The following is a 25,421-nucleotide window of genomic DNA, read 5'->3' on the forward strand; positions in this document are numbered from 1 at the left end:
GAAAAAATAAAAAACCAAAAAAAAAAAAAAAAAAAAAAAAAAAAAAAAAACCAACAAAAAAACAACCAAACTGTGACAGTGGTTTTTAATTGTAGAATAAAGGAATAACAGACTGGGTCTGGGTAATGGCAATTTTAATTTTAATTTTCACTCTTGAGCAGTGCCAAATGCTAGCAAAAGCTAAAATGAGTGACACTTAAGAAAAGAGAAATCTTCCCCTTGAATGTCTTTAAAATCTATAATAATAATATAATAATATAAAGTGCATCTGGGCATTGCCTTCTGCTGCAGTTCTTGTCTGGCTTGCATCCAAAACTGTCAGGCTACTCTGAGTGCTGATGATTCATATCCAGCACCCTTTTATCTGAACATTGCAGTGTCTTTTCTTTGTACTTTGGCAGTGATGTTACCTTGATGTTCAAAATCTTTTAAAAGCAACACAGTCTTTCCTTGTATCTTGACAAATCATTGTCTGCCAGTAATGAAGAAAAGTCCATGATTATTGTAAATATAAAGAAATAAATACATGTGGGTTTTTGTTTTTATTATGCACTTGGTATCTGCAGAATGAGAACCCTGATAATCTTTCCTTATTTCTCTTACACAAACCAGCATGAATTTATAGTCACAGGGTGCTTTTCATGTTTCTTCATCTGAGGCTTGAAGCAGCCATGGCATGATAGCAAGGCTGGTTCTCATTAATATTCTAACTTATATGTAAGGAAACTGAGGCTCAGGACGATTTGTTACTGTTTCACTCATCCGCAAAAGGTCCAGTCACTAAATCTAGATCTTCTTACTCAGAACGAATGGTTTCCTTCATTTTGTTTTTTTACAATGTTGTCTTTCAGAAGAGGATGAATGTGTAGTGTCTAGATCAAACGTGTTCTATTTTTCTGGGAGAATCACTGGTCCCAAGTTGCTGGAGGTCTTGGTTATGTTTGAATCCTACACTTTAAGGAGAACACAGAGGGAGACTAGAGGACATAAGGAAGGCCAAGAAACAAGAATAATGAGGAGCCTGGGAAGTAACCACAGGATCGGAACTTTCATGTCTGGAGAACAATGCAGAAAGACACAGGTGACTTGTGGAAAGGAATTAGGTTTGTTCCTAGCAACTTCAGGCAGCAGAAGTAGGATCACCGGATACAAATGACATAGAAGCAGATTTTTTGCTCAATATAAGAAGCTTCCTAACATTTAGAATTGTCCAAAAATGGAATAGACTAGCTCATCACCACTGGAAAGTGTTCATGCTGAGACTGCCCTTTTTGAAGATTATATGACTTTATGAGTGTTGTATTTTAGAAGTGACAAAGTTTTATGATGAACCTTTTCTAAGAGCTCAGGGAAGAATCTCTTCACTAGCTAAAATTAAAGGGGTCTTGTATGCTTTGCCACTATGACTTTAGACTGAGAGAATTATATCTGTAACAATTACTGCTGCACACATCACAGGGTCTTGTAAAGTATTTTTCAACTGATAGAGAAGAATGATATCAGTTAAGGCAGGTTAAAACATTTGTCAGCCTAAAATTGAAATACACACTATGAATTTTGTCATAGTTGTGTGTGTGTGTTTATGGCTTGTGTGTATTTTAACTTTCAGAATGAATTTGCCATGGTATTTATTATCTTGTTATTATCTTGCTTGTTACCTTCACTGCTCACCAGTCCCTAGGACATGAGCAATAATATGAAAACAAATAGAGGAAAAGTCTTCCAATAGATGGTTTTCATTTTCCTAGTGTGGAAAAGGATCAAGCAAGTTTTTAGTTTCTTTTTCCTCTAAAACGAAAATGTTGCTCTAGGAATATTTTTCTCTTCAGCTTTTAAAATTTTATAATTCTTTCAATTTTATAGCTTCATTTCTCTATACAGTTGACCCCTGAAATTAACGGATGTTACATTCCTAGAGCGCCCGTGAATTGTGAAAAACTGTGAACTTCAGCTTTGGTCAGAAGCATGTCTATAAATGATTATTTTTATAGTTTAAACCCTAAATATGCTATGTCTCCTGCAGTTATATAATTTAATAAAATACTGTATTAATAAAGCCTTAGAAGGTGCAGGGCATTTTGGTGGCATCGTAGGGATCTTGGCGCTTTAAGAGGGACAAAACCAAGAACACTTAGCCACACATGGTACAGCAACCTGTTATGAAGCAGGAAAGCTGGTGCATCTGCAATGGTTTACAGGACAGCCAATCAGCAGCAAGCAGAACTGAATACCACTCTCAGATTGGCTACTTGCAACCTCCCCACTCCCCAACTGAGGAGTCTTCTTCGAAATTGTGAGGGCTTCTGCAAACAATTATTAGTTAAATTCTAAGTAAAAATCCTTGAAGGACTAAGGCCATGAACTGTGAACTACAACTTCTCTGGGGTATACTGTATTTATGTGGGAACTTGAAAATGACCTCAATTATAACCGAAACAATTTCGCTGTTGTGCTTTAATTTGCTCATTTATTTGCTAAAAGATCTTTATTAAGTGAAACTTATAGAAATATTAAAACCTTTTTAAATACAAAATGCTTTTAAGAATAAAAGAAAACCTGGGAGGTAGCAAATCACATAGTTGTTTGTTTTGAAAGAGTAATGTTTAATGCAGCCATTAGAATGACTTGGTGAAGAATGTAACTGTTTTGTATAGCTGAAATATACCAATACACTGAATGGAGAAAAAATAGCAATTAGAATGAAAGCTATGAACTTCATCTGTAGGGTATTTTGAAACAAATATTATAGAATTTCTCTGGAAAATGTCTTACTGTTGCTTGGATTTGAAACTCTTAATATTTCAGCTATGCCCCGAATCATAATGATGTTCAGTGAGAACAGCAGAATTTTGAAAGTGTTCAACCATAGTTTCTAAGCAAAAACTCTTTCCTCTATAAATTACCTCCTCGTTCTATTCTCTTCTCGGCAGATTCCAGAGAGGTGACTACCACATCGATGTCTGCATCAATGACTACCTGGATGTCTTCTGCCCTCACTATGAGGACTCTGTCCCAGAAGATAAGACTGAACGCTATGTCCTCTACATGGTGAACTTTGATGGCTACAGTGCCTGTGACCACACTTCCAAAGGGTTCAAGAGATGGGAATGTAACCGGCCTCACTCTCCAAATGGACCACTGAAGTTCTCAGAAAAATTCCAGCTCTTCACTCCCTTTTCGCTAGGATTTGAATTCAGGCCAGGCAGAGAGTATTTCTACATCTGTGAGTATATAGAGATTTATCATGCTATGGGGCAGCTGCAAGAACCCAAACGAATTTTTTACCCATGTTTCAGAGAACGGCAAGCTGGACTACAGATGTCTCCTTGTAAATGCATGCATCACAATCCCTAGATACATTAGCTGGGAATTGAGAACACAAATTAGATTAAAGACACAGTGTCTCTCCCCTTATGAAATTGGGTGTCAGCCTGTTCGGTGAACCACTGCTGACTTGTATTTCTTTTAAATGAAAATTGCCAGGACTTCTCCAAAGCTCAGGAAAAGAAAAAAAAGATTCTTGAAAAAAATTAAAGAAAATAATTAAATTTACATAGCTAGGAGTCATTGGATTTCTTATTCAGGTGTCAGCATATCCTTTCAATCATCCATGTTTTCAGTGGAGAAAGCCAAAACTCCTGCAAATGTCAGCATGCTGACAATAAATACCCTCTGCACCAAGGAGAAAAGACAATTATTAAGAGCAGCTGCGTCTTTAAGCATAGAGTGAGAAGAAATATCTAGCAGGGGTTCCCAGGGAACGGGAATGAGTGAGTTCTTCACCTGTGTGTGCTGACTGTCCTGAGAGAGCTCTAAAACTTTCTCAGCATTAATCAGTGTCACAGACTGTTTTTTTCTCTATTACGTACACCATCACTTCTTCAAGCATTACTTCAAGCATTATACTAGCATATATCATAGGTAAATGCTTCTCAAGCTTTGCTGTGCATTAGTCATCTGGGGATCTTGGCGTGCACATTCTGACTTGGGGTCTGGGTCAGGGTATGAGATTCTGCTCATCTGAAGTCCCCAAGTAAGTGGATGCTGAGGATTTACAGACTACGTGTTGAATAGCAAAGTTCTAGGTAATACCTACTTCGGGTAGTCTCCTTAGGCTGGTGTCAAATATTTAAACTGTGTAGTCATGAATTTTCACTGTCAGCAAAAAGAGTCAAAATTTATTTGTTCACAAATACATTTATTGAACAGTTTATGTTGGCTCAGAAATGCTGGGGGGTTATGAGATGAAAAGACACTTCTTGTTTTTAGGGAGTGACCTTTGAGCAGGGAGCAGAACAGTACTTATATTGTAGAATATACGTACACAATTGATGAATAAAGATAAATTCAGGAGCAGCGGGAGAAGTTATGCCTCACCTGCTTGGAGAACCAGGAAGTACAGCTGGTACCCTGTGTGTGCTGATTCAAGGAGTGTGGCTCAGCCTGCTCAACACCGACTTTTCACCCCAGCTTGCCAGACGAGTGAGATAAAGAACATTCCTGTTTTTCTGACTCATTTCTCCAGTCCAAATGTTCCCACCCACGTGCTTTGCATCTACTGAGATTTCTACCTCCTCTTCTCCAGAAAACAGAATTTTGTAAGTCACATTTTGCCATCAAAAGGGCTCTCTCATTTATATTGAAATTGAATTTAAGAAGGAAGTTGAACAGTGCTAGTTTTATTATTTCAGGACATATTTCTGTTGTTAGTCATGAGAAAACATGAAAAAGCCTTGGTACAATCTCACATTAAATACATGAAATAAGAAAAGGAATATTGAATCCCACAGACGCAGGAAATACTGGCATCCAGTGAATTCACACTTTCTCAGGCAACGTGCTCTTGTCTTTTCCTAAATTTCTTACTTTGTGAAAGAATCCCATCCAGTAAATAAGTAAAGGGGAAGAAGAGATCTTCAACTGTGGGCAGCGTTTCAGTAATTGCCTAGCCATAACATACTATACCAGTGTAAGAGGAAATTATTACTAGTTTTGAATTTTCTTTTTGGTTTCTCAGATTAAAACACAACAAAGGCATAAAACAAAAATGAATATAGAGCACTAATATGGGAAACATACCCACCAGCTAACTAAATGATTGTATGATTATTAAAAATTACAGAATCCATTGAGGTTCATAAGCAAGATGCTATTATTCAAATATACCCATAGTGCTTATGACTGGTTTCTCTTCATTTGTGGTAAAATTCAATATTTCACTAAAAATCATTATGTGTCTTCTATAACATTCATTTAACAGAGTCATTTAACTGTCAAGGGCTCCCGTCAAAGTAATTGTTCCAAAATGCTTCAAAATATCAAGAGCTTTTTGCTGTTCAGCTGAGTTTAACTTGAATTACTTTTTTTAATGAGAGGTAAAATAGCGCAAAATTAGCAGCAAAGCAATATTCATTTACAAGAAGTACAGTAGCCTGATGTTCAATTAAATTGAATTTTTAACTGTGATTTTGACCCACACACACATCCTCCCCTGTCTTTTCAGTAGCAGAGGGGTTCTCTTTCTTTTGCAGCTCAGAGCAGTAGCTGTAGAGCTAATGTGGACGTCTTACAGACGTTTTATGTACTGTGGTCATAATTAAACTGAAGGATTCTTAGGGGAGAATTGGCCCTCCTTTGAATTTTCCTCTCTCCTAATATGCATAGAACGAGCAAGATGATTGGGAAATGGCCTTTTTCATACTTAGCACATTACAAGAAGCTCTATTACTGATCTCAGGAGCAAGCTTGATGGCCTACTAGCCAAGTTCACCGAATATTGTTCCTCGGACAGGAGTACATTTCAGATCCTTGCAGCTTTAATGTGTCTTCTAACTTTTCTAAGAAAAAAGAGGAGAAAAAAAACTGCATAGCCTATTGTCTTCCTGCTTCAGTGTCTGGGGCAGGCTTTGGAGTAATTGTCATATGGATTGCCAAAATTCAAATAAAAACATGGATTTGTGGGAAGGGGAAGTATTTTGTGACCAGATTTTTAAGACTCAGAAAGGATACATGTCAGGATTCTTATCAATCAAGGTCTGCTTTATCTTCAACAAGATTTATTTTCTTTCTTTATTTTTTTGGTACCAGGGATTGAACTCAGGACCTTGTGCTTGCAAGGCAGGTGGTGGCACCACTGAGCTAAATCCCCGGCCCTAATTTCTTTAAATTATATAAAATGAAGATAATGCAGTGAGTTAAAACATTCCAGATGAAGTTTCCAATTTATTTTAAAAACAAAACATCCTTCACAGTTCTAAATATTTGACTCAACTCCAAATGACTTTGTTAGGTTATTCTTCCCTTTGGATCAGACAATATTTTAAGTAGTTGTGTGGTCACTGATCGTTGTTGAGGCTGACTGGGGCCATTTCTGATTATGACACACTGCTTTTTAATCTATAGGAGTTATTTGGCAAGAAATTGGCACACTAAAGTCATTTAAAAAGATCAGTACCATTACTACCAGTGATAGATTTGTAGAGCTGCCAGTTGATTAATTAAGGTAATTGGCATTTATGAAGATTTCCTAAAGGAAAGAGTATTTTAAAAACTTAAAAGTATTCATTTATGAACTTCAAAACTACTCACCTTAGAAATAATTTTCATAAATATTAGGCTAGTGAGAACATATTTGGAAATAGTTTTTCTGGTGTTATTGTAGATAAAGTTATCATTAAAATATGGGCACTATAGACTATCTTTGTAAAGTTCATAGAAACATGAATTTTGAGTGTACCTTTTTATAAAATAAGGAAAATTGAGTCCCAGTCCCTTCTCTTGCCCTAGGTAGCTATATAATTGTGGGTAGTAAATAATTTATTCCCTCTAGATACTTGTCTCTGCTTCTGTAAAGTAATGTAGTTATAACTGATAATTTCTGAAATTTCTTCGAGTTTTCCTATCTTAACCTTGTATTTTACCTAGAGGTCTGCAGTTTCAGAGTAAGAAATCGTTTCTGTATAATGGCCCAGCCCAGTGCCTTTCTTAGTAGGTGTCAATAAATAACAGCTAAAGGAACATCTTTAAAGGAAATGCAGAGTGGAAAGATGTGTTAGAATTATTGAACTATTTTTCTCCCTGCCACCCTGTACAAGCCACTGTAATCTGAGGTCTGTGCTAGTGCAACAGATATTACTGCATTTTCACAGCCCCCACCCCCATGGTATATGGCATCACTTTGTCAAAGTCCTCTCGTGGTTTCGTTTCTAACCAAAACCGAAGTTCAGGCTTTGACCTGGCCAGTAAGGTCCTCCTTGGCTGTGCTCCTCTCTCCCCTACCTCTATCTCTTATTTCCTCTCCTACCATTCTCTACCTTACTGTCCCTCTGCTTCAGCCACCCTGTCCTCCTTCCTGCTCTTTGTATCTGGCAGTGCAGCCCAACATCGGGGCTTTGGCACCTTAGTGTCCCGCTGCCTGGGGTTCTTATTGCCCCAGGCATCCATGTCCCTTGTTCTCACTTTCTTTGCTCAGGTAACTGGTGTCTACATAGCACTTAATCTGCTTAACGCATCATTCTAAGTGTTCTGTAATTTCTCAAAAATAACACTGGATGATGTTCTCTTTTCTCTCTTTATGGGTGAGAAAACTGAGGCATGAATTTAGGTAGCTTGAAAAAGGCTCAATAGATAATAAGTAGCTGACCTGAGAAGAAATTAAGTGAGTGAGCAATTAAAAAAAGTAAAAATATATATAAAGTCCCAGGTCTTATATAGTTCAGAATGAAAAATGTATTTTATAGTATAAAAATAGAAATAAATAACACTCACTTTGACATCTACTGTTTAGCGAATACTACCGTATAAACTCTCCCTACCCCAAATTTAATAGTAGAGAGATGTATTTGGAACATTTATGTACTTCCAGATCCATAAAGGATATCCAGAAGATACTTTAGATAACTTCAGAAGCAAGAAAGTTGCATTTTCTGAGAAATTCTTTTCAAATTTGCTGAACTAATGCATTCAGATTGAATCATGATTGAACACTTGATTCAGGAATTAGTGAGCTTTAATGAGCAACCTAAAAAGAAGACAAATTCCATTTTCTGAAAATAATCCTAAAAAGGCAGAGTGTTTTAGCATTTACTAAGTCAAATTTATACTCGATTACATTCTTATGTCACTATAGATAGCATTCTAAAATCCATATTTTATACTTACTTGAATGTATATAGTTAACCGCTAGTTATGTACCTTAAGTAGAAGTTTACAGTTTTCTCTTAGGTCATAAGGCAAGTGTGATATACTTTACACAATTTTTTAAATTAACAAAATAACCTAAATTCCTAAGAAAAATCTTATTAAAATTTTGAAGATGAGCTTCAGAAATCAGTTGATTGTACAATATAGATTATTGACTAATCTTTTAAAGGTATAAGAATGTTCAGGGAAACAGAGCACTAATATAAAAAAGAAACTTCTTTGCTTGCCAATCTTCCAGAAGTCTTTTTCAGGTTGGTTTTTGGGATGTGGAGTATAGTTTCCCATAGAAGTGTTTACAACATCAGGCAACTATTTTACAATATGTAGAATCTACTTATTTATAATACTGATAGAAAACTATATTTTAAATGAAAAATAGAAAGCAGTATCTGAAAGAGTTGCTCAATAAATATGACTTGAATAAATAGATGACATAGTAGTAACCCCATAGAAGAAAAGAAAAGATTTTTAAAAATTCCTTATATGCTAATGTTCAAGAAAAACAGATAGTTTTACTGCACACTGTGTAGCAGCCTCCTAGTTTGTAATGTTTTTAAGTGTGTGCTGGAAATGCATGTCATCAAAGGAGAAAGTGAAACATGGTTTAAAAAACAAAACAAAACAAAACACCCATTCTGGTGAAAACAGCCCTGGACCAGGCCTGAATGCCCTTCCCCTATGCCTAATAGCTATGTGACTTTAGCAGTTTACTTAAACTTACCAACCTTCCCCTTCTTCATCTGTAAAATGTGTGTAATGAGTTCTTTATTACAATCTTTTCTATCTCCGAGACTGTTAATAATTTTTGTAGATGTGTATGGTGTTGTGGATCAAACCCAATCCCTGAATTTGTTTATTTATTTATTTTAATATAAAGTGTCTTGCTCACTTGCACAAGCTGGCTTCAAATGTGTGGTTCCCCCTAACTTAGCCTCCCACATAACTAGGATTACAGGTATATACTTCTGCACAAAATATCTTTTTTAAAGAACCAGTTGACTGCTAAGAATATAGCTTCATGAATCCACATCCAAAGTATTTTGTATTCTTTGAAAAGTTAAGGCAATTTGAATAGCACAGACTAATACTTTAGTAAACAAATTAATAAATGCATAAAAATGAAAATTTAAAATTAATTCCAATATTCTTAAAGGGCATTATGCTAGGATTACCTATGCTTAAGGATGTCTTCATTCCCCTTTAGAAGTCTGATTTTTCAGTGGCTTTCTCTAGTAATCTACATTAAGAATTATTTTGATCCTGACAGTTCACATGAATCCACCTTTTACTGAATTTTTCTTATTGAAATAGAAGAGTGTCAAAATGGCACAATTATCAAAGCAGGAGGTAATCTTTTTCACTGTTCATAATCTCTTACTCTTGCAGAGGAGGTGACCTGTAAATACAATGTACTTTCTTAAAAATGAACAATTCCATATCTGCTCCTGTGTATGTATGTATTTTACTTTTGTTATTGAAAAATGTCTTTGATTACTGAAGTCTTATTTTAGCATTATTTGTTCTAGCATCGACTCTGCTGAGACTCAAGAAATTTCTAACTGGCATTTCAAGTAAGACTGGTCAAATGCTAGTTTATGTCCTCTATTTTTTAGGTATGTGACCCAGAACATGATATTTAAAGGCACATTCATGTAACATAGAAAAGAACGGAAGGACAGGACAGTGTTAGAAAATTGAGAAATTTCAATATTTTCTAAAATGAAAAACCTGAAAACTATTTAGCTTTTGTTTGTTTGTCTGTTCATTTAGTTTTGCTTTATTTTGAAAATAGAATGGAATTTTTTCTCTACTTGAGTACTAGAAATTTTTCAGGGATTGTGTTAAGTCTCTGTCTGAAAATAGTCCTTCTCTTCCTTTTGAATACTTTCACAGGTCGTTAGTGGACTTGCACTTTTTCATTTAAAGAAGGAGTTTAGAGAATTGTGTCAGTTTCAAGTTGTCCCTAGCCATCTTTTGGGATAGCATGGATAGATTTCAAGGGCTCTTAATGAAGGTTAAATAAAGAACCTGAGAGAGAATATTTAGAGACTTCAGTATATTTTGTTTTAGTTGTAGTTTTCTCTTATGAAAACAGTTGTTTATTGCCAGGTGCCCTGTTAACCATCTGAACCAGAATGATCTGCACCAGCTGGGTACCCCAGAGCCTGTGTGCTGCTCCCAGACTATGCAGTGGCTTCACCTAGCATATTTCACATTGTCTGAGTGCAATTTGAACAAGAGGAAGCAATTGACAGAAACACAAAATATTTAAAAAAGCTTTTTTTTTTTTTTTTTTAAATGGTAGTATTACTTGGTCAAGTAATGAGAACTTGAAAAAGTAGTTTACAGCTTTAAAAAAAAAAGTCAGAGAGATTAACACCAGGTCTGTGAAAAGGAAACTGGAATGAATATAAATGCTTAAAAGGTTTTGACATTGGAAGCATTCTTAAAGTTTGCAAGGGAGCCTTAAAAGCTACCGAATAATTGGGATTTTATAGAAATCAGCCACAAAAAACTGAAGACTCATATGTACTTGCTCCCATTATCTGAATTTTTCAAAGGCTGTGACATTCAGATAAGAAGTTCAAAAACAAAATAATTTTCATCAGTTTTTCTTTTTAAGAATTCAAAATGCTATTATGAGACTGAGGAACATGTAGAGTTTTGGCCTCCTATAGGGTAGGAAGAAATTATGTCACCTTTTTGCTTCCTTTTGCCACACTAAGAATAAATGCTGACAGTGAGGCAAATTAAAGGATTGTTCGTTTTGCCCCAAAATGTCAAAAGTAGCCCTATCTTCTAGAGAATTAATGCACCTGATTAATTGTGTAATTTCAGAGAGGCAGTAATACTCAGCCTTACAAACATGTAATACACTAATTTGGTTTCAGAGTTAACTGAAAACAGCTTAATGAGCTGTTGTATTGCATGTATGTACGGTGTTACACACAGCAGATGCCAAGAGAAATGGAAATAACACACCCGTGACACTTGGAATAACAGTGTTTATACTTCATTGACTTTGGGATGTCAGCAGCTATTCTCTGTGTTTCCCTCAGTAACTTATTAAGGCAACTCACTTCAGTGTGATGATGTCTAAGTATCATTTGTTGTAAATTATACAAGCATGCACACAACAAATGCATAGTCAATCTTCAGGGGAAAACTACTTTCTAGTATAGACAATCAAAATCTTATCCAGGAGTCGTACACAGCAGAGCGAAAGGTGACTCTCTGAATATGGTGCATGCTGGAAAATAGGATCGTGGTCTTTCATCAGAAGAAATACTATCTCTACAGATTTTCCCACTCATCTATTCTTGCTCTGTTTTACCAGAATGGTCGTGTAACTCTTGGTTTGAAAGTTGTCATACAGCCTCACAGCAGGCCTATATTATCTACAGAGTTCTTTATGAGGAAATATAAATCACCACAAATGAGACTTTTCACAGCCAGAGATATGTAGAAATTTGTGTCAGTGCTTTGCTGGCTGGCTAAAAAATATCTCCAGGCTCTGAAGCGCTCTCACAAGTCATCCCTGCTCCCTACTCTTTTGGGAAGCAATTCTCAAAACTTAAGATTTATGGTTCAGAGAGCCAATAGTGGCTGTAAAGTTTTCTGTTTTCTCTTTTAATATTAATGTGGAGAATGAGACATTATCATTCATTATTTTAGTTCATGAGCATACTGTGGGCTTGAAATACGGGTTCTAGGAATACGACTTACCTCTATCTAACAGGGGAAACGTGGGCTTTGGCAGCAGGATGCTTTTCCATTGAATTGTTTTTAGGCAGATTGTATATAATCCACATTAGGAACAAACTTTAATATATAGGCTATATCCAGATTTGGTTTTAAAATTTAAAGCTTTATAAAATATTAATTATTTCTAAGCCCCCCAAGTAAAATAGTATGAATTGGAGAACAGCCAGCCAGTCTATTATTGTTAGATATTGGAATGATAATGTCTTTTAATTTTACTATTTTCAAAGATGTAGAATACTTCCAACCAGCTTTATCCACATTAATGTTAGCTAAGATTTAGTTTGTAGTTAGCGTTTCTCCGTGCATGCACATCCTTAAAAATAAATAACGTGCTCCTAATCATACAAAATGAAGGTATATTGCTTTCAACTTCAACTTGCCCAATTTTCATTACCTTCAGCACAAGGCTTCTAGTATAAAATTTACTTCACTCTTTATTTTTAGACATTTTTAAAAGTTAATTTTCTCTTGAAGTAGATTGTTAGAAATTTTGACTGAAATCTGAATCGATGAAACTTCACGATATGTTTTACGTTAACACATTCATTGGGTCCTCATTCTTCAATTCAGAAATTCCTGCTCCATTTTAAGCGGAAATTTAAGGAGCAAGTTGAAATCAAGGAAAGTAAACTAGAAGCCAAAATGTGGACAGGCTGAGGTTTTACTTTCAATACATGGCTTCAAGGTCTCGCTGTGTACACCTGGGGCAGGGCGGGTCAGCCAGTTTTAAAACACTGCGATGAATTCTGCATTGATTTAAGTGAAGCTTAGTTCAATCTTCTGCTAAAGGCTAACATGTGCCTTGATTAATAACTGTTCCCCTACCACTTGTTTTGCTCATCATAGTTACAGTACCTTAGCATTTATTGGCATGTGCCCCATGTGCCAAGCATGATTACCAAGTATTATACATTTTAACTCATCAAATCCTTATTATAAGGGGTATTATTATCTCTATTGTATAGATGAAGAAATTGAGGGTCAGAGACGTGAAAGAACATGCTGAGGATCACATAGTAACGATGTTCAGATACCAGCCCTGTGCCATTTGCCTCCATATCAAAGCTCTTTATTCTCTTATCTCATTTTTTTTAAGTTGTAGTGTTGGGGATTTAACCCCGTGCCGGTTGCAGGCTATGCCCGTACTTGCTTACCACTAAGTATACCCCCAGGTTCATAATAAACTTTTTAAAGAAATTAAAAGGAAACAAATTTCAAACATCATGGTTAAATCATTATTCAATTCCTACTTTATTATATAAATTTATCCTGGAAATTAAGGCAAACTTTGTTCTAAAAATAGCTGATGAGAAATATGTAGGGAAACTATCTTACCTCATGCCTGACGTTCACATACTAAAAGGTACACAGGGTTGTAAAACAAAGTAGAGCAGACTTTAATGCTTTGTGAGTTCACAATATGATGACATAATCAGAAGTGTCATTCACTATCTCTCTGCCAGTTGTACTGTAGACATTTAATGATTAGCAAGACTATTGAGACTGTATTGTCTCTTTGGCTCCCTGAGTCATTTTTCAGAGATTAAATTTCATTAACAGAATCGATACCACAGTGTAGACATTGGTGGATATATTACAAAGCCTTATGACCAACTCTCTCAGAATTGCAGCTTGTTAAATGACCTGCCAGGGATTGCTGTAGTTTATCCTTATGCAACAGAGCAACTGCAAATTGTTGTTACAACTATTATTACTTGTAATTGCTATTGCTGTTGCTCTTGTTACTTAAGAGCCACTGTTTTTTCATAGATTTGGAGTTATTATATATCTGTTCACAAGAAAGAGGGCTAGGGGTTCTATAGGGAGAAAGGTCACTTTGAGAATTTATAACATTTGAAATCCTTTAAGCACGAGCAGCACCCGGATTTTACAGAGGAAACATCTTGGCACTGGTTCATGAAAGAGGTTGCAAGAGTTGGGAAGACCATTTGGCTGCCCTCCAGCCTCTTCTCTCCTGATAAGAAAATCACAACAGCAAAGACAGGGATAAATGAAAAGATATGTGTGAGTGGGATGCAGAGTATTTGGAAAATAAAACCAAATGGATTGAGCCTAGATGTAGACAGCCATTAATTCTAGTCTGAAGAGTTTGCAATTTTTTAAACAGGCAATAGAGAAAAAGAAGTACATTCTAGAAGGGAAGACTGATTTGGGGCTCATCATACAGATATACTGAATTTATTTGTTGTAGGGCTAGTTGCTTGCTGGTTGTGTAATGTTCACACATGAGCACTTATCCAGCCTGTGTGTTCACATATACTAACTCATGCGTGTCTTCTCACTGCTGTGTGTCAGGCATGACTGTTCTTCCCATTTTCCAGATGAGGAAACTGGAGTCCAGACTTGAGCAAAGGCATTCTGACTCCAAAGCCTGTGCTCTTAACTCTTATCTATGAGTGGCAAGTAATGTTCAAAAGCATGTTCCATGAACTGTACTGGTACCTGTGACAAATTATTCTATCTTAGAGATATTAATACCCTTTACCTGCATTTCTTTTGTTTATAGAGTGTCTTTAGCTCTGATGCTATCATTGTATAGTTTTAATTTTTTTGCATAGGCTTTTATTTGTTTATATTAAGTGGAATTGCTAAATCAATAATGTTTGCTGGATTATTAGTTTAGTCAAATGGCAAAATTTCTGACCTTTTAGTATGATGTGTTTATTATTAAAGTCCATTTTAGAAGATTTATTAAAGCTATCTCCTAAAGTATTTATATTCAAAATGCTGTATAAATCCATTTATTGAGCTGTACTTGGGGCTGTCTGTACTTGTGCATCATTATATTTGCAGAAAATCGACTGTGGCCATAGAAAGACACACTTTGGTATTGCATATTACTTTCTTGTTAGGCAGTGCATCCGTGCTTACTGAGCTGTTTACCTAGTGGGCCAATGTGGTACACAGTAGAGACTGTACAGTGACAGTGGAAAGTACTTGCCATCTTTGTTCTCCAGGAGCTCACAATCCAATGTGGGAAACATATATCCGTGAAAATACTCACAGATAGGAATTGTAGTTTATTGTAAGATTAGCTCTGCTCATAAAAGAGAAGGAAAATTGTTTCAGGAGGAAGAGATTAAAGATGTGAAGTATGGATTTGAGGAGAAAGGCGGTGTTTGGGTCTCAGGACTTTAAGACTGAGTGATCCATCTGTGGGGATGGAGATAAAATTGCAGATCCTTGGCCCCTACTTCCAGAAAGCCTGATTCACTCAATTTTATGATGTGGCAGAAGAGGGATCCATGTTTAACAAACCTCACAGCTGTTTTCCTGTAGGTGATTATATTGCACCTTGGGAACTGTCTTAGTTACTTTCTCATTGCTGGGATAAAATGGCCAGCACCCACAAGTTAAAGGAGGAGTTTTTTTGGCTCACGGTTTGTAGAGGTTTCAGTCTGTATTCGGTAGGCTACAAGGCAGGCCAGCATGCGAGAGGGACGTTGCAGAGCAGAAACAGTTCAAGGCATTACAGGAAGGAAGCAGAGCCTTCCCTCTTCTTTTCCTTTGTATTCCATCCAGGTTGCAAGCCCATTGGTTGGTGCTGCCTACACCCAAAGTGGGACTTCAGTCTTCAGTAAATCCCATTCAGACACACCCAGCACCATGCTAAATCAATCAGAGGTCTAATCCGATATCACCCATGATCCAGTCATCCCCAAAGCTTCACCTATGAGTGCATGAGGCTGTGGGGAGACAGCTAGGTGTAAGCCACCACAGGACCAGTGGCCTGAAGTGACAATGGACAGGTCTGATTTCAAGACATGGAAAAAATGGGTACTAGAGAAATTGAGCAGATGGAAATTTTATTTCAGCAGCAGCTTTAGTCTTGAGAAAGGCAAACTTATTTTTCTTTCATTGAGTTTATTGATACTTTTTAAGTATACAGTACAGTTACATTCCTCATTGGGATCTTGTACCTTTACATGACAGATTTTGGTTCTCATTTTTTCCCCATACCTCTGTCCTCCCTTTACACCCCTCTACCCTCCCCTATTTGCAAAGACTTTGTTCCATTTTTTCCTCTTCTCATATTTTTTCTTTTCCCTTATTTCTTTTCCCCTACCCTTCCCACTTACCCTACACCTTTAGCCCTTTTCTTCCTATTTCATATTGTCAGTTATACAACTAGGATCTTAAAGGCAAACGTTCTTATGAGAATGTTGTATGATCCAGGGAACTCTGGTTACAGAGAGACTTAGTCTAAGAAAAGACTAAAATTCGGGGAATTGTTTGATTCATGGTGATCATAACAAATCCTTCCTTGTGCCTCAGCAAACAAACTTTCTCACTTGATTCATCCGTATAGTTTCACTTAGCTGATGCAAACATGAACCATGCATGTAACCCTTGGGGTTTTGTTTTACTCATATCATTTTTAAATTTTTTATCGTAAAGTGAATTGCTTTTACAAAGCAATAACCTTCATAAGGGAGGATAAGAATCAGAAAGCCACATGAAAAGAGAAACAGGCAAGATATCCAGTTACAATAAATATTCCTCTTGGACTAACACTTTAGAAGGAAAGTGTATACCTGGGGTCTAGTAAAGGATAGCGAACAGCCCCTGCAGTACTCTCCTTAGGTAACGTGAGGTTTTAAAAGCACATTGAAGAAGTTGGTGCCTATTGTCTGTGACCTTTTGTGCTTGTCAGATAATTTCCCTCTCCCTTATGTCAGTTAGATCCTAATGAAAAAGGAGCGTATCTAAACGGAGCAATGATTTGGTTATGATTAAAGGTCAACAGTGATATGTATTAAATCACTACTTACCTTCTGGATCAGACAGCCCTCATTTTAAAACCACATAACATGGCCTGATTCCTAGGAAATAAGCCTATTATATCGTAGATTTCTTTTCAGAAAGTATTTTTAACTTTAGAAAAAGATTTGAAATGAGGGCGTCATCTGGATGTCGAGCTGACTGCTCTTTAGACTATCAAGTTGCACAGATGTTTCACCCCCAAGATTTCTGTATGTAAACGTGTTAAAGTACTGGTTTAATAAATGGTATGTTTAATATTGATATTTGAAAGGCAATTTGTTACTTTCCTAATTCTGTCAAAGTTAATGGTAGCTTCCATGACAAATTTTTATGGGAAATTTAAATTATGCATTTGCATGTATCAAAAATAGTTCCTATCATCAACCAGTTCGAAATACTCTGGTGGTCAGAAATAGCTCACTGTCATTTACTCACAAGTGCATTTTTCTCACAATTTTTGCAGAATCGGATAACACCAAAATATATTAATTTGGTTCAAAAGGTATTAATTCAGTTCTCTGGGTTCATTTATTTTTCCACAGTGGTGAAGATGTAGAGATGTCAGTCTGGCCACTTAGAGAACCCTTCTTTGAGTCACATCCAAGGCTGCAGTGATCAGTTAAGTGTGTACAAAATATTTTCAGGGTCTAACTAGGAAATCACATTACCATTTGCAGGTTCTATGCACCTGTTTTTTCCCCCATAGAGTCTCGTACCTGAAAAACATGGAAAAATATTCTTTTCCTAGATTAAAGAACTTGGCTGTAGTCTAAATGAAATGGGATAAATTATCTTTTTCACAATTATCCATTAAAGAGAGAATTAGAATTAATATTAATCACAGATGTTTCATCAAGTTTTATTATCAACCAAATTGACTGCCAAAGTGCTATCTGGAAGACATTTTCTCTCCCTCCCCCACCTGCTACTGAGAACAAACTGTTATTATGGATCCTCAGATAAAGATTAATGGTTCTGGAATTAATTGGAGGAAATCCATATTTTACTGTACATGCTACTCCAGTTGAAGGCATTGCTGAAAAACACAGTTTGTCACTTTACTGATAAAATAATACAGTGAAGACACGTGATAGAGTAATTCTTTCTACCATCATCTGAAGCAGGTGAATCAGCAGATTATTGCCCAGCCTGTACTTTTAAAACCGTGGCAAGGCTTATATGTAGAAAAAATAAAAAGATTATTTATGTCATCTTAGTATTTTTAGGAGTTATGTTTTTACCTATCGCGCTTAAATTACTTTAGTATCATTTTCATTTTGACATTACCAGAATAATTAATTTCTAAACATTATAAAAACTTATAAAAACAATGAACATTTGATAATGTTCCACCCATTGGCAAAGTATGCCCTAGAAAAGTGCTATATTCATGAAGCTTCTCTACTTGTAAGCAGTATTTATCAATTCCAGATGAACTTTTTCCTTCTTTTAACTCGAGGCCTTGGGATGAACAGGAGCCAAGTCAGTGCTGAAGGCTGACTCATCAAGACACAACCGTTCCATTTTCTTAAACCTAGTATGTCCCCCTCCCTGTGTCGTCCTACTCAGGATCCAAGTTCCTGAGATGAGGGATTTGAGTGACATATATGCATTTCCTTTGGAAGAATAAACGTTGACTGACAGCCTCAAGACTGTGTGGAATAAAGAAAGAAGAGTTCTTTGAAAGATTTCGTGTTGGTTTGTTTTTCAACCTAAGGAAGACAGGCAGTAATGCTGAATGGGCAAAAACAACCACTGGCCAAAACAGGGGTTTATTTCATTGATAAATTAGTGTTGAATATGTGGAATGGTTCAAAACAAAGAGAAAAAGCTAAGTAATAAATCATTTAAGTATATTAGAGACAGAACATCATTTCACCACCTATATTTCTAGTTTGTTGCACAGTGATATTCTATCTATGTCTAGTACTTTTACAGTTGTCTGTTACTTTTGCAGGCTTAACCAAGGTCCACAAATTAAGGAATGTACCTTGTATTTTTCAGTTAAGATTTGTCTCACATTAAATTGCTTTTCTTTTTTTGATGGAGATAATATAAAACAATGATTCTCAAAGAGTGGAAAACATTCTATGTCTTAATTTTAAACTTTATTTCATTCATTCAATAGAATAAAAGATGTGCTGTGGTTTGGTTTAGAGCCAGTGCCTGTCACTACACAGATCTATGGGGATCTAGAGCTAGTCATATAACTGAGTTTGTTTCTTCAAATTTAAGAGAGGAGGTTTGGATTAGATTGGGGATCCCAAGGTAGTGCCAAAGAATGAGAAAAATTATAAGATGTCACAATTTTGCAGCCTAGTTTAAGTCAAGTTTAAGAAATTCTGTTACAATTAACGTTTTTCCTGCAAGACCTTCTGAGGCTTTAAATAAGATAGACATCATAACTCTCCAAAAGAAGTGATACAGCATACAATGTTCACCAAATTTAGACCTTGGAATTTTTTGTCATGTAGCACCATAAGGGATCTGAATTCATGGGGCTAGGTTAGATTGTATATAAATCCCATTCAGATTTAAAGAATAGTAAATATATACTTCTCCCTGTTGTAAAAAAAGACAAAGTGCATATTAATGTCATTCAGTCCTTTCTATCTGGTCAGTACAGCCAGACTTTCTGTATTGTTGAGCCCACGGCCCTGTGCCTGTCCCCTTTTTGAGATGAGCAACAAACCCAGGGTAATGGATTATTTTCAAAAACTCACATATTTGTCGAAAATTATGGCACTTAAATTCTTCTGGCTGTTCTTACAAGAGCTCTTTTAAATCCTTTAAATAACTTTTATCTCTTTTAAATGTAAATCTGGAACATAAAAATAAAACTTTGATTAGATCTGGTCAGTATGCCAGCAAGAAGCATTTCACTTTGTACTCTGCTATAGATTTTGTTTGACTGAAGATATGCCTGCCATCCCATACGTTGAGGGACTATATGCTTTTGAATCATAACATGTCCTTTATTGTTCTTATTGAGCTTCATCTCAATTTAAGGGATCATTTCACTAGTTGGCTTCAAGAACTAGTTGCCCAAATTATTTTATTTATAACCCTTTTCTCAAACCCAATTCACACCCTTTGATGAAAATACTAAGTAATTTCTCAACACTGACCAAGCTGTCAGAGGAAGAGAAGAACTCACTAGTATGTCTTCCATGGTGGTATTGAACATTGATAATACTTGCAGTGAGTAACTAGCCAATCTTCCTCTGCTTAGTAACCCATAATAGTTTTTCACCTCGTACCTCATTGTCCTACAAAAGGCATCCTGCTGCCTTTCAAAGTTACTCCAGGGCATCTTACTTGGTGCACCCTTAATGTATTCCTCTCCTCTCTCACTGGCCTTAGGCTGGGGGTGCTTGTTATGCTTTCAGTGGCTAGGTTCTGACTGCTATATCCAAAAGTTTTCCCAAACCTTAACATTTCTGAAGCTATTTGAAGATGTAGGTGGATACCTAGCAGTGTCCAACATCCCAAGCACTATAATAAAAAATGAACAATGAAGCATAATTTTACCTTAATGAATTCAGTTCTTGTGGTGAACACAGTGGAGGTATTCAGTAAATGTTCTTTAAACCACCTTCTGTCTGGTACTCTTTTCACACTGGCAAGTGCATCTAGATTTCCGTAATTGCCATAAGGCTCTACGTGAACATGCCTTTTGTCAGCTTTTAATGTCTGAGCTCAAACTTTACGTGGGGTTCAGCACCTTGTACTGTGTCCTTCAGTTCAAAGAACACTGATGACAATTTCAAATTCTGTATCTTACTCATTAAAAGATAAGGTCCTGAAGCAAGGACTGTATATCTCTTCTTTCTTATGTAGAGGCAGAGGCAAAAGGAAGAGAAGGAAGAATGGTAATGATGGGATGACCTCTCCGTGTGAGAGTCCAGGGCACCCAGCGTTCTCATACTCAGCATTTGGGCAAGGATGCAGCCCTCCAAGGCTTTGACAGAAGGATCCTTCCTTCCCAGAAGATTTGATCTGTACAGATATTGAAAAAATGCTAAGACAGATGTAACAAAGTATTTTAATGTTCTGGTTTCTATTCTAGAGGAAGTTACCAGTGATTTCGGGTAGAAAGAAATTAATGTTAGTTTTGTCTTGAGGAAATCTGTACAGATCTATATCATTTTAAACAAGCGTGACATAGAAAAATTAGGATTTTGCAAAAGATAAATTGCAGAATAGCAGTTCAATTTACAAAAATGTGATTCTTTTCAATAGCCATAGAGCTTTTAAAAAAATGATTTCTAAAAACTACAGCCTATATGTACCTTTCAGAATCCAGTTGGATATAAGGAGCCAAAGAGGATGAAAATTTTGAAAAAAAATAGCTGTAGATAGTGGGAAGGACAGTTCTTTGAGAGTAAGATGAAATTTTTATGCCCAGTTGTTAACAGAATAAATCTCTTCATTGATATTGCTGGTGGCAGCAATGCAGGTGAATGTGTATGTCTCTGTGTGTGTGTAGGTGTGTGTGTGAGTGTGTGCGCGCTCATGTGTGCAGTGCTTGTGATGGTAATGGGAGTGATATTTCATAGTATAGCCCTGTCCTTGGCTGAAGTCGTACTTTTATAGACACATTGTTGCACGGTGCAGACATTAGGTTCTGGTAGCTACTTATGAGAAATAACAGTTCTATAACTTCATTAGGTTTTCAAATTAGTATCCTAGACAGCTCCCACTTTTCACCCCTGTGCTATTTTGAAATAGAATCATAAAGCAGAGACTTGTAAAGTGCCTCCCATTTTCCTTCAGGAGTAATATCTTAATTGAGACTATGTCTCTAACCATATATTTGAGAAAAAATAAATCATAACCATGACCAATCCTCTATCAGAGGCAAAGATGCAGTGGCCATATCCTTCTGTGGTTATTTAAAAGAGTAAAATTATATTCTCTTCTATAAAAAGGACATAAACGTATTATACACAGTGATTTTACAGGCACTCCAAAAAGTATGGTCAGCAAATAAAAGGTTCAACGAAACTATTTCAATAGTTTTATCAGAATTAGCTATAATATAAATTACTTAAACATGTAATTCTTTTTTTTTTTTTTTTATTGAGTTTATTGGTACATTTAGGGATACAGTACAGTTACATTCATTGTTGGGATCATGTACCTTTACATGGCAAGTCTTGATTCTCATTTTTTTCCCCTTACCTCTGCCCTCCCTTCACCCCCTCCTCCCCTCCCCATCTACAAACACTTTATTTTCATCTTTTCATTCTCTCACATTTTTTTCTTTTCCCTTTTTGTTCTTCCCCTACGTATCACACCTTCCCTACACCTTTAGCTCCTTTCCTCCCATTTCTAAATGTCAGTAATCTTATTAGAATCTTATGCATTGTTGCAGAATATTCACACCAGGGAAACTATTTGGTATTTACACATGTGGGACTTATTTATTTCACTTAGGAGTATATCTTCAATATGTATCCATTTTCCTATGAATGAATCTATTCTCTCGCTCTTTATGTAAACATGTAATTCTTAATAAATTGGTTCTTAGTATTTAAGAAAAGCTCTGGGGAGGATCAGTTAGCTCTAATCTGTCCCAGGTTTGATAAACACCTCTCTTTTCTTTGATAAATGTTTCTAGGCAGGATTAGCCATTCAGTATCGTTCTCCTGAGGAGGATGAGCTTTGATGCTCTAATTGGCCTCTCCAAAGTGCTGAAGCCCAATTTCTTAAACCTATAAAATGAGGAAACTGAGCTAGATGGCCCTGAATTCATAAATGTGAGTTTTGTGATTCAAGCTTTTGGGTTGCTCTGAGGATTCAGAAGTTGTAGTGAACAAGTTTCTGATGATGATGATGATGATGTTTTTTCCAGGTCCATGCCACTCCATTATGCATTTTCAGGTTAGTCGGGGCAGCTGCTAATGGTCAGCATTACTCCAAAATGAAAGGCACTAAGAAAAATTAAGCCTCACCTCCTTTAACTTGCTAAATGCTTGATTCATGTTTTTGCCTTCTCTCTTCACAGGGAAATCTTAAACAACTATGGGGTTATTAGCAGAAGCATTATCAAAAGTGCTATAAAATAAGCTGGACATGGTGGCACATATCCTAATTCCAGAAACTTCGGAGGCTGAGGCAGGATGATCACAAGTTCGAGGCCAGAGTGGACAACACAGTGAGGAGTCTGTCTCAAAGTGAAAATGAAACAAAAGAGGTGGGGGTGCAACCCAGCACTAGAGGGCTTGCCACGCTTTTATAGGCCCTGGGTTCAATCTTTTCTCTTTTTTTGGTACCGGGGATTGAACTCAGGACCTTGCACTTGCCAGGTAGATGTAGCACCACTGAGCTACATCCCTGGCCCCTGGGTTCAATCCTTAGTACTGTACTAAAAAATAAGCAAACGAAACAAAACAAAGCAAACTTTGAAAGTCATTTTGCTTTTGCTTTGTACAAATACATTTTAGTGCATCCTATTGAATATGAAAGAAAACCCCAGTCTATCTTAAAAAATAAGCTTCTGATTGACATTTACGACAGAATTAAGAACCTACCTAACATTGCACAAAGTTCATAGGCAGACTACTCAGCGATTGGATTTTTTTTCTTTGACTTTTTCTCCTCCAAGCTTGTAATTTTGTAGGCAGGTATAGTAGATCAGTGAGCAGATAAACATTTTTCTAGGGATGACCTTATCTTTCACTCATGTATTCTTCTATTTCTCCCTTACTTTATTTAATAGATGTTTAGTGAGTGAGTACCACTGCCAGATCATATCATAGACTCGGTGAATACAATCTTGAAAAAAGAAGTGGGCAAAGGTCCTGCTTTATTAAAACCTAAATTCTTCTGGGATAGATGATGGGAAAAGGGGGAAGCAAACAAATATAACAAATATGAAATGTATCACGTGGGTGGTAAATGTGATGATGAAAAATTAAAGCATAATGAGGTAAAGAGTCAATTTGAAGATGGTGGGATTGCTGTTTTGCATATGTAATACTTATATATAAAGTAACCAGATTGCATCAAAGCGGGAACATAAAAGAAGTGAGGAGGCAGTACCTGTGTCTGTCTGGGAGGAGAATTTTCCAGGCAGAGGGAATAGAAAAACAGGATCCCAAGAAAGGTGCATGCCTGAAGTGGCCCAGAGCAGGGAGGAGACCTTGAGGGCTGAAGCAAAATGAACAAGGAGAGGGCTCTATTAATCTGTGCGGAGTCCATAAATTTTATGTAAGTGTGAGCCATGGAGAAAGAACTCATTCACTCTTGTCATATGCGAGCCATTGGAAGTTTTTGAGCAGAGAAATCATGTGATCAACTTTTGTTCTTGGAGGATCACTCTGGACTTTTGTCCTTTGGCCCAGAGTAGAGCAGAATCCTTTGTTTTACTTGGTTGCATGAGAACTTGTGCATTCAGTTGGTAATGGAAAGAGTCTTGTGGGAATGGATGGTGCAGAAAAATGTCACACATGCCAAAAAATGTTGATCAAATATCTACATTACAGGAAAAAAATAGAAAGACCCAAAGTCATTCTCTTCAACAAGTGTATCTTTATTGAATTTAGAGTAAAAGCTAATAAATGTGTTATATTTATTTTTCTGAGGACTTACAACAGGCCTTGACTTTGTCATAGACAAGTGGGTTCGCACTCTGCAGACCTTTCCCCAATAAGGTTGGATGCTGATAAGAGGAAATTCTGTTTTAGCTGTTAGTTTAGTTCTTGTACCACAACGTTGTTGGCTGGTTTACTTTGCCTGACAAGGGCTAAGTAAGGCACCTCAGGGGTGAGAACAGGCTAAAGTTAAAACTGTCCAAATCTCAAGGGAAGGGTCATGAGATCACAGCCAAAAAGGTCACCTTGGGGAACCTCTCCTTCTGTGGGGGAGTGTGTCCTAAGAACACTGCTGATTTCCCAGTTTTCTTTTTGGAACATTGGGTTACTGTGTTTTATTTATCATTTCCTTTTACTATGGTACATATGGGTACTTGAGAGTACATCAGTTATGGTAATATAATATTAAGAGGTTTTTCCTTGACATGTTCTTGATTAGGAAATATGCATGGGGCATGTCTCTGCAGGCAACTCCCTTCTTGGTTTTCCTACTGAAACCTATTGCAAATACCTAAGATTACACAGTCAAGTTCTACCAAGTTTTAACCTCCCCCTAGACGTTTTTTGGAAGGACTTTTAAGAGCTTCTGGGAAATTATGAAACACATATTTGAAGTAGGGCAATCATGAAGAAAAGTATGATTTATACTGTAAACTGAAGTTGTGTAGTTTTGGCACCCGAAAGACTTGGAATTGAATATCCTTTCTGCCAGGCACTAGCGATGCATGACATTGGCTAACTACTTAGCCTAAGCCTCAGTTTCCTTGTTCCTAAATTGAGGATAATACCTGTCTCAAAGAACTGTGCTGAGGATTAAATTTAATAATCCTGGAATAGTGCCCAGTGCATGCAATAGTGGATAAATGATAGCCATTATAAAAATATTATTGGCGCAGTGCATCCTGAGATGTAGTTCCTTCCCGCCAAGCTTCGTGTCAATTAAGAAATAATTTCATGTTTCTAATTTATATTTGGTCCAGTTTAAATAGCAAAAAAGAAACATTACGAAAAAATAATACTCTAGAATAAGTGGTGCCCAAAGAATCCTAAAATAAAAATATAAGTCTTATT

At 36.5% G+C, this 25,421-nt stretch overlaps 1 protein-coding gene across 3 annotated transcripts in view; it reads left to right on the forward strand.

The window, feature by feature from the left end:
- Efna5 (ephrin A5) overlaps window positions 1–25,421 on the forward strand; it is a 272,339-nt gene that overhangs the window by 226,081 nt on the left and 20,837 nt on the right. For all 3 annotated transcript variants that reach the window (XM_010608596.1, XM_010608604.1, XM_010608614.1), the window contains exon 2: window positions 2,931–3,223. In XM_010608596.1, the coding sequence (XP_010606898.1) occupies window positions 2,931–3,223 (293 nt within the window). The remainder of the gene's footprint in view (window positions 1–2,930; window positions 3,224–25,421) is intronic.

The sequence above is a fragment of the Fukomys damarensis genome, unplaced genomic scaffold, assembly GCF_012274545.1.
Source record: "Fukomys damarensis isolate Sample0158 unplaced genomic scaffold, DMR_v1.0_HiC HiC_scaffold_3, whole genome shotgun sequence".
NCBI classification, from domain to species: Eukaryota; Metazoa; Chordata; class Mammalia; order Rodentia; family Bathyergidae; genus Fukomys; species Fukomys damarensis.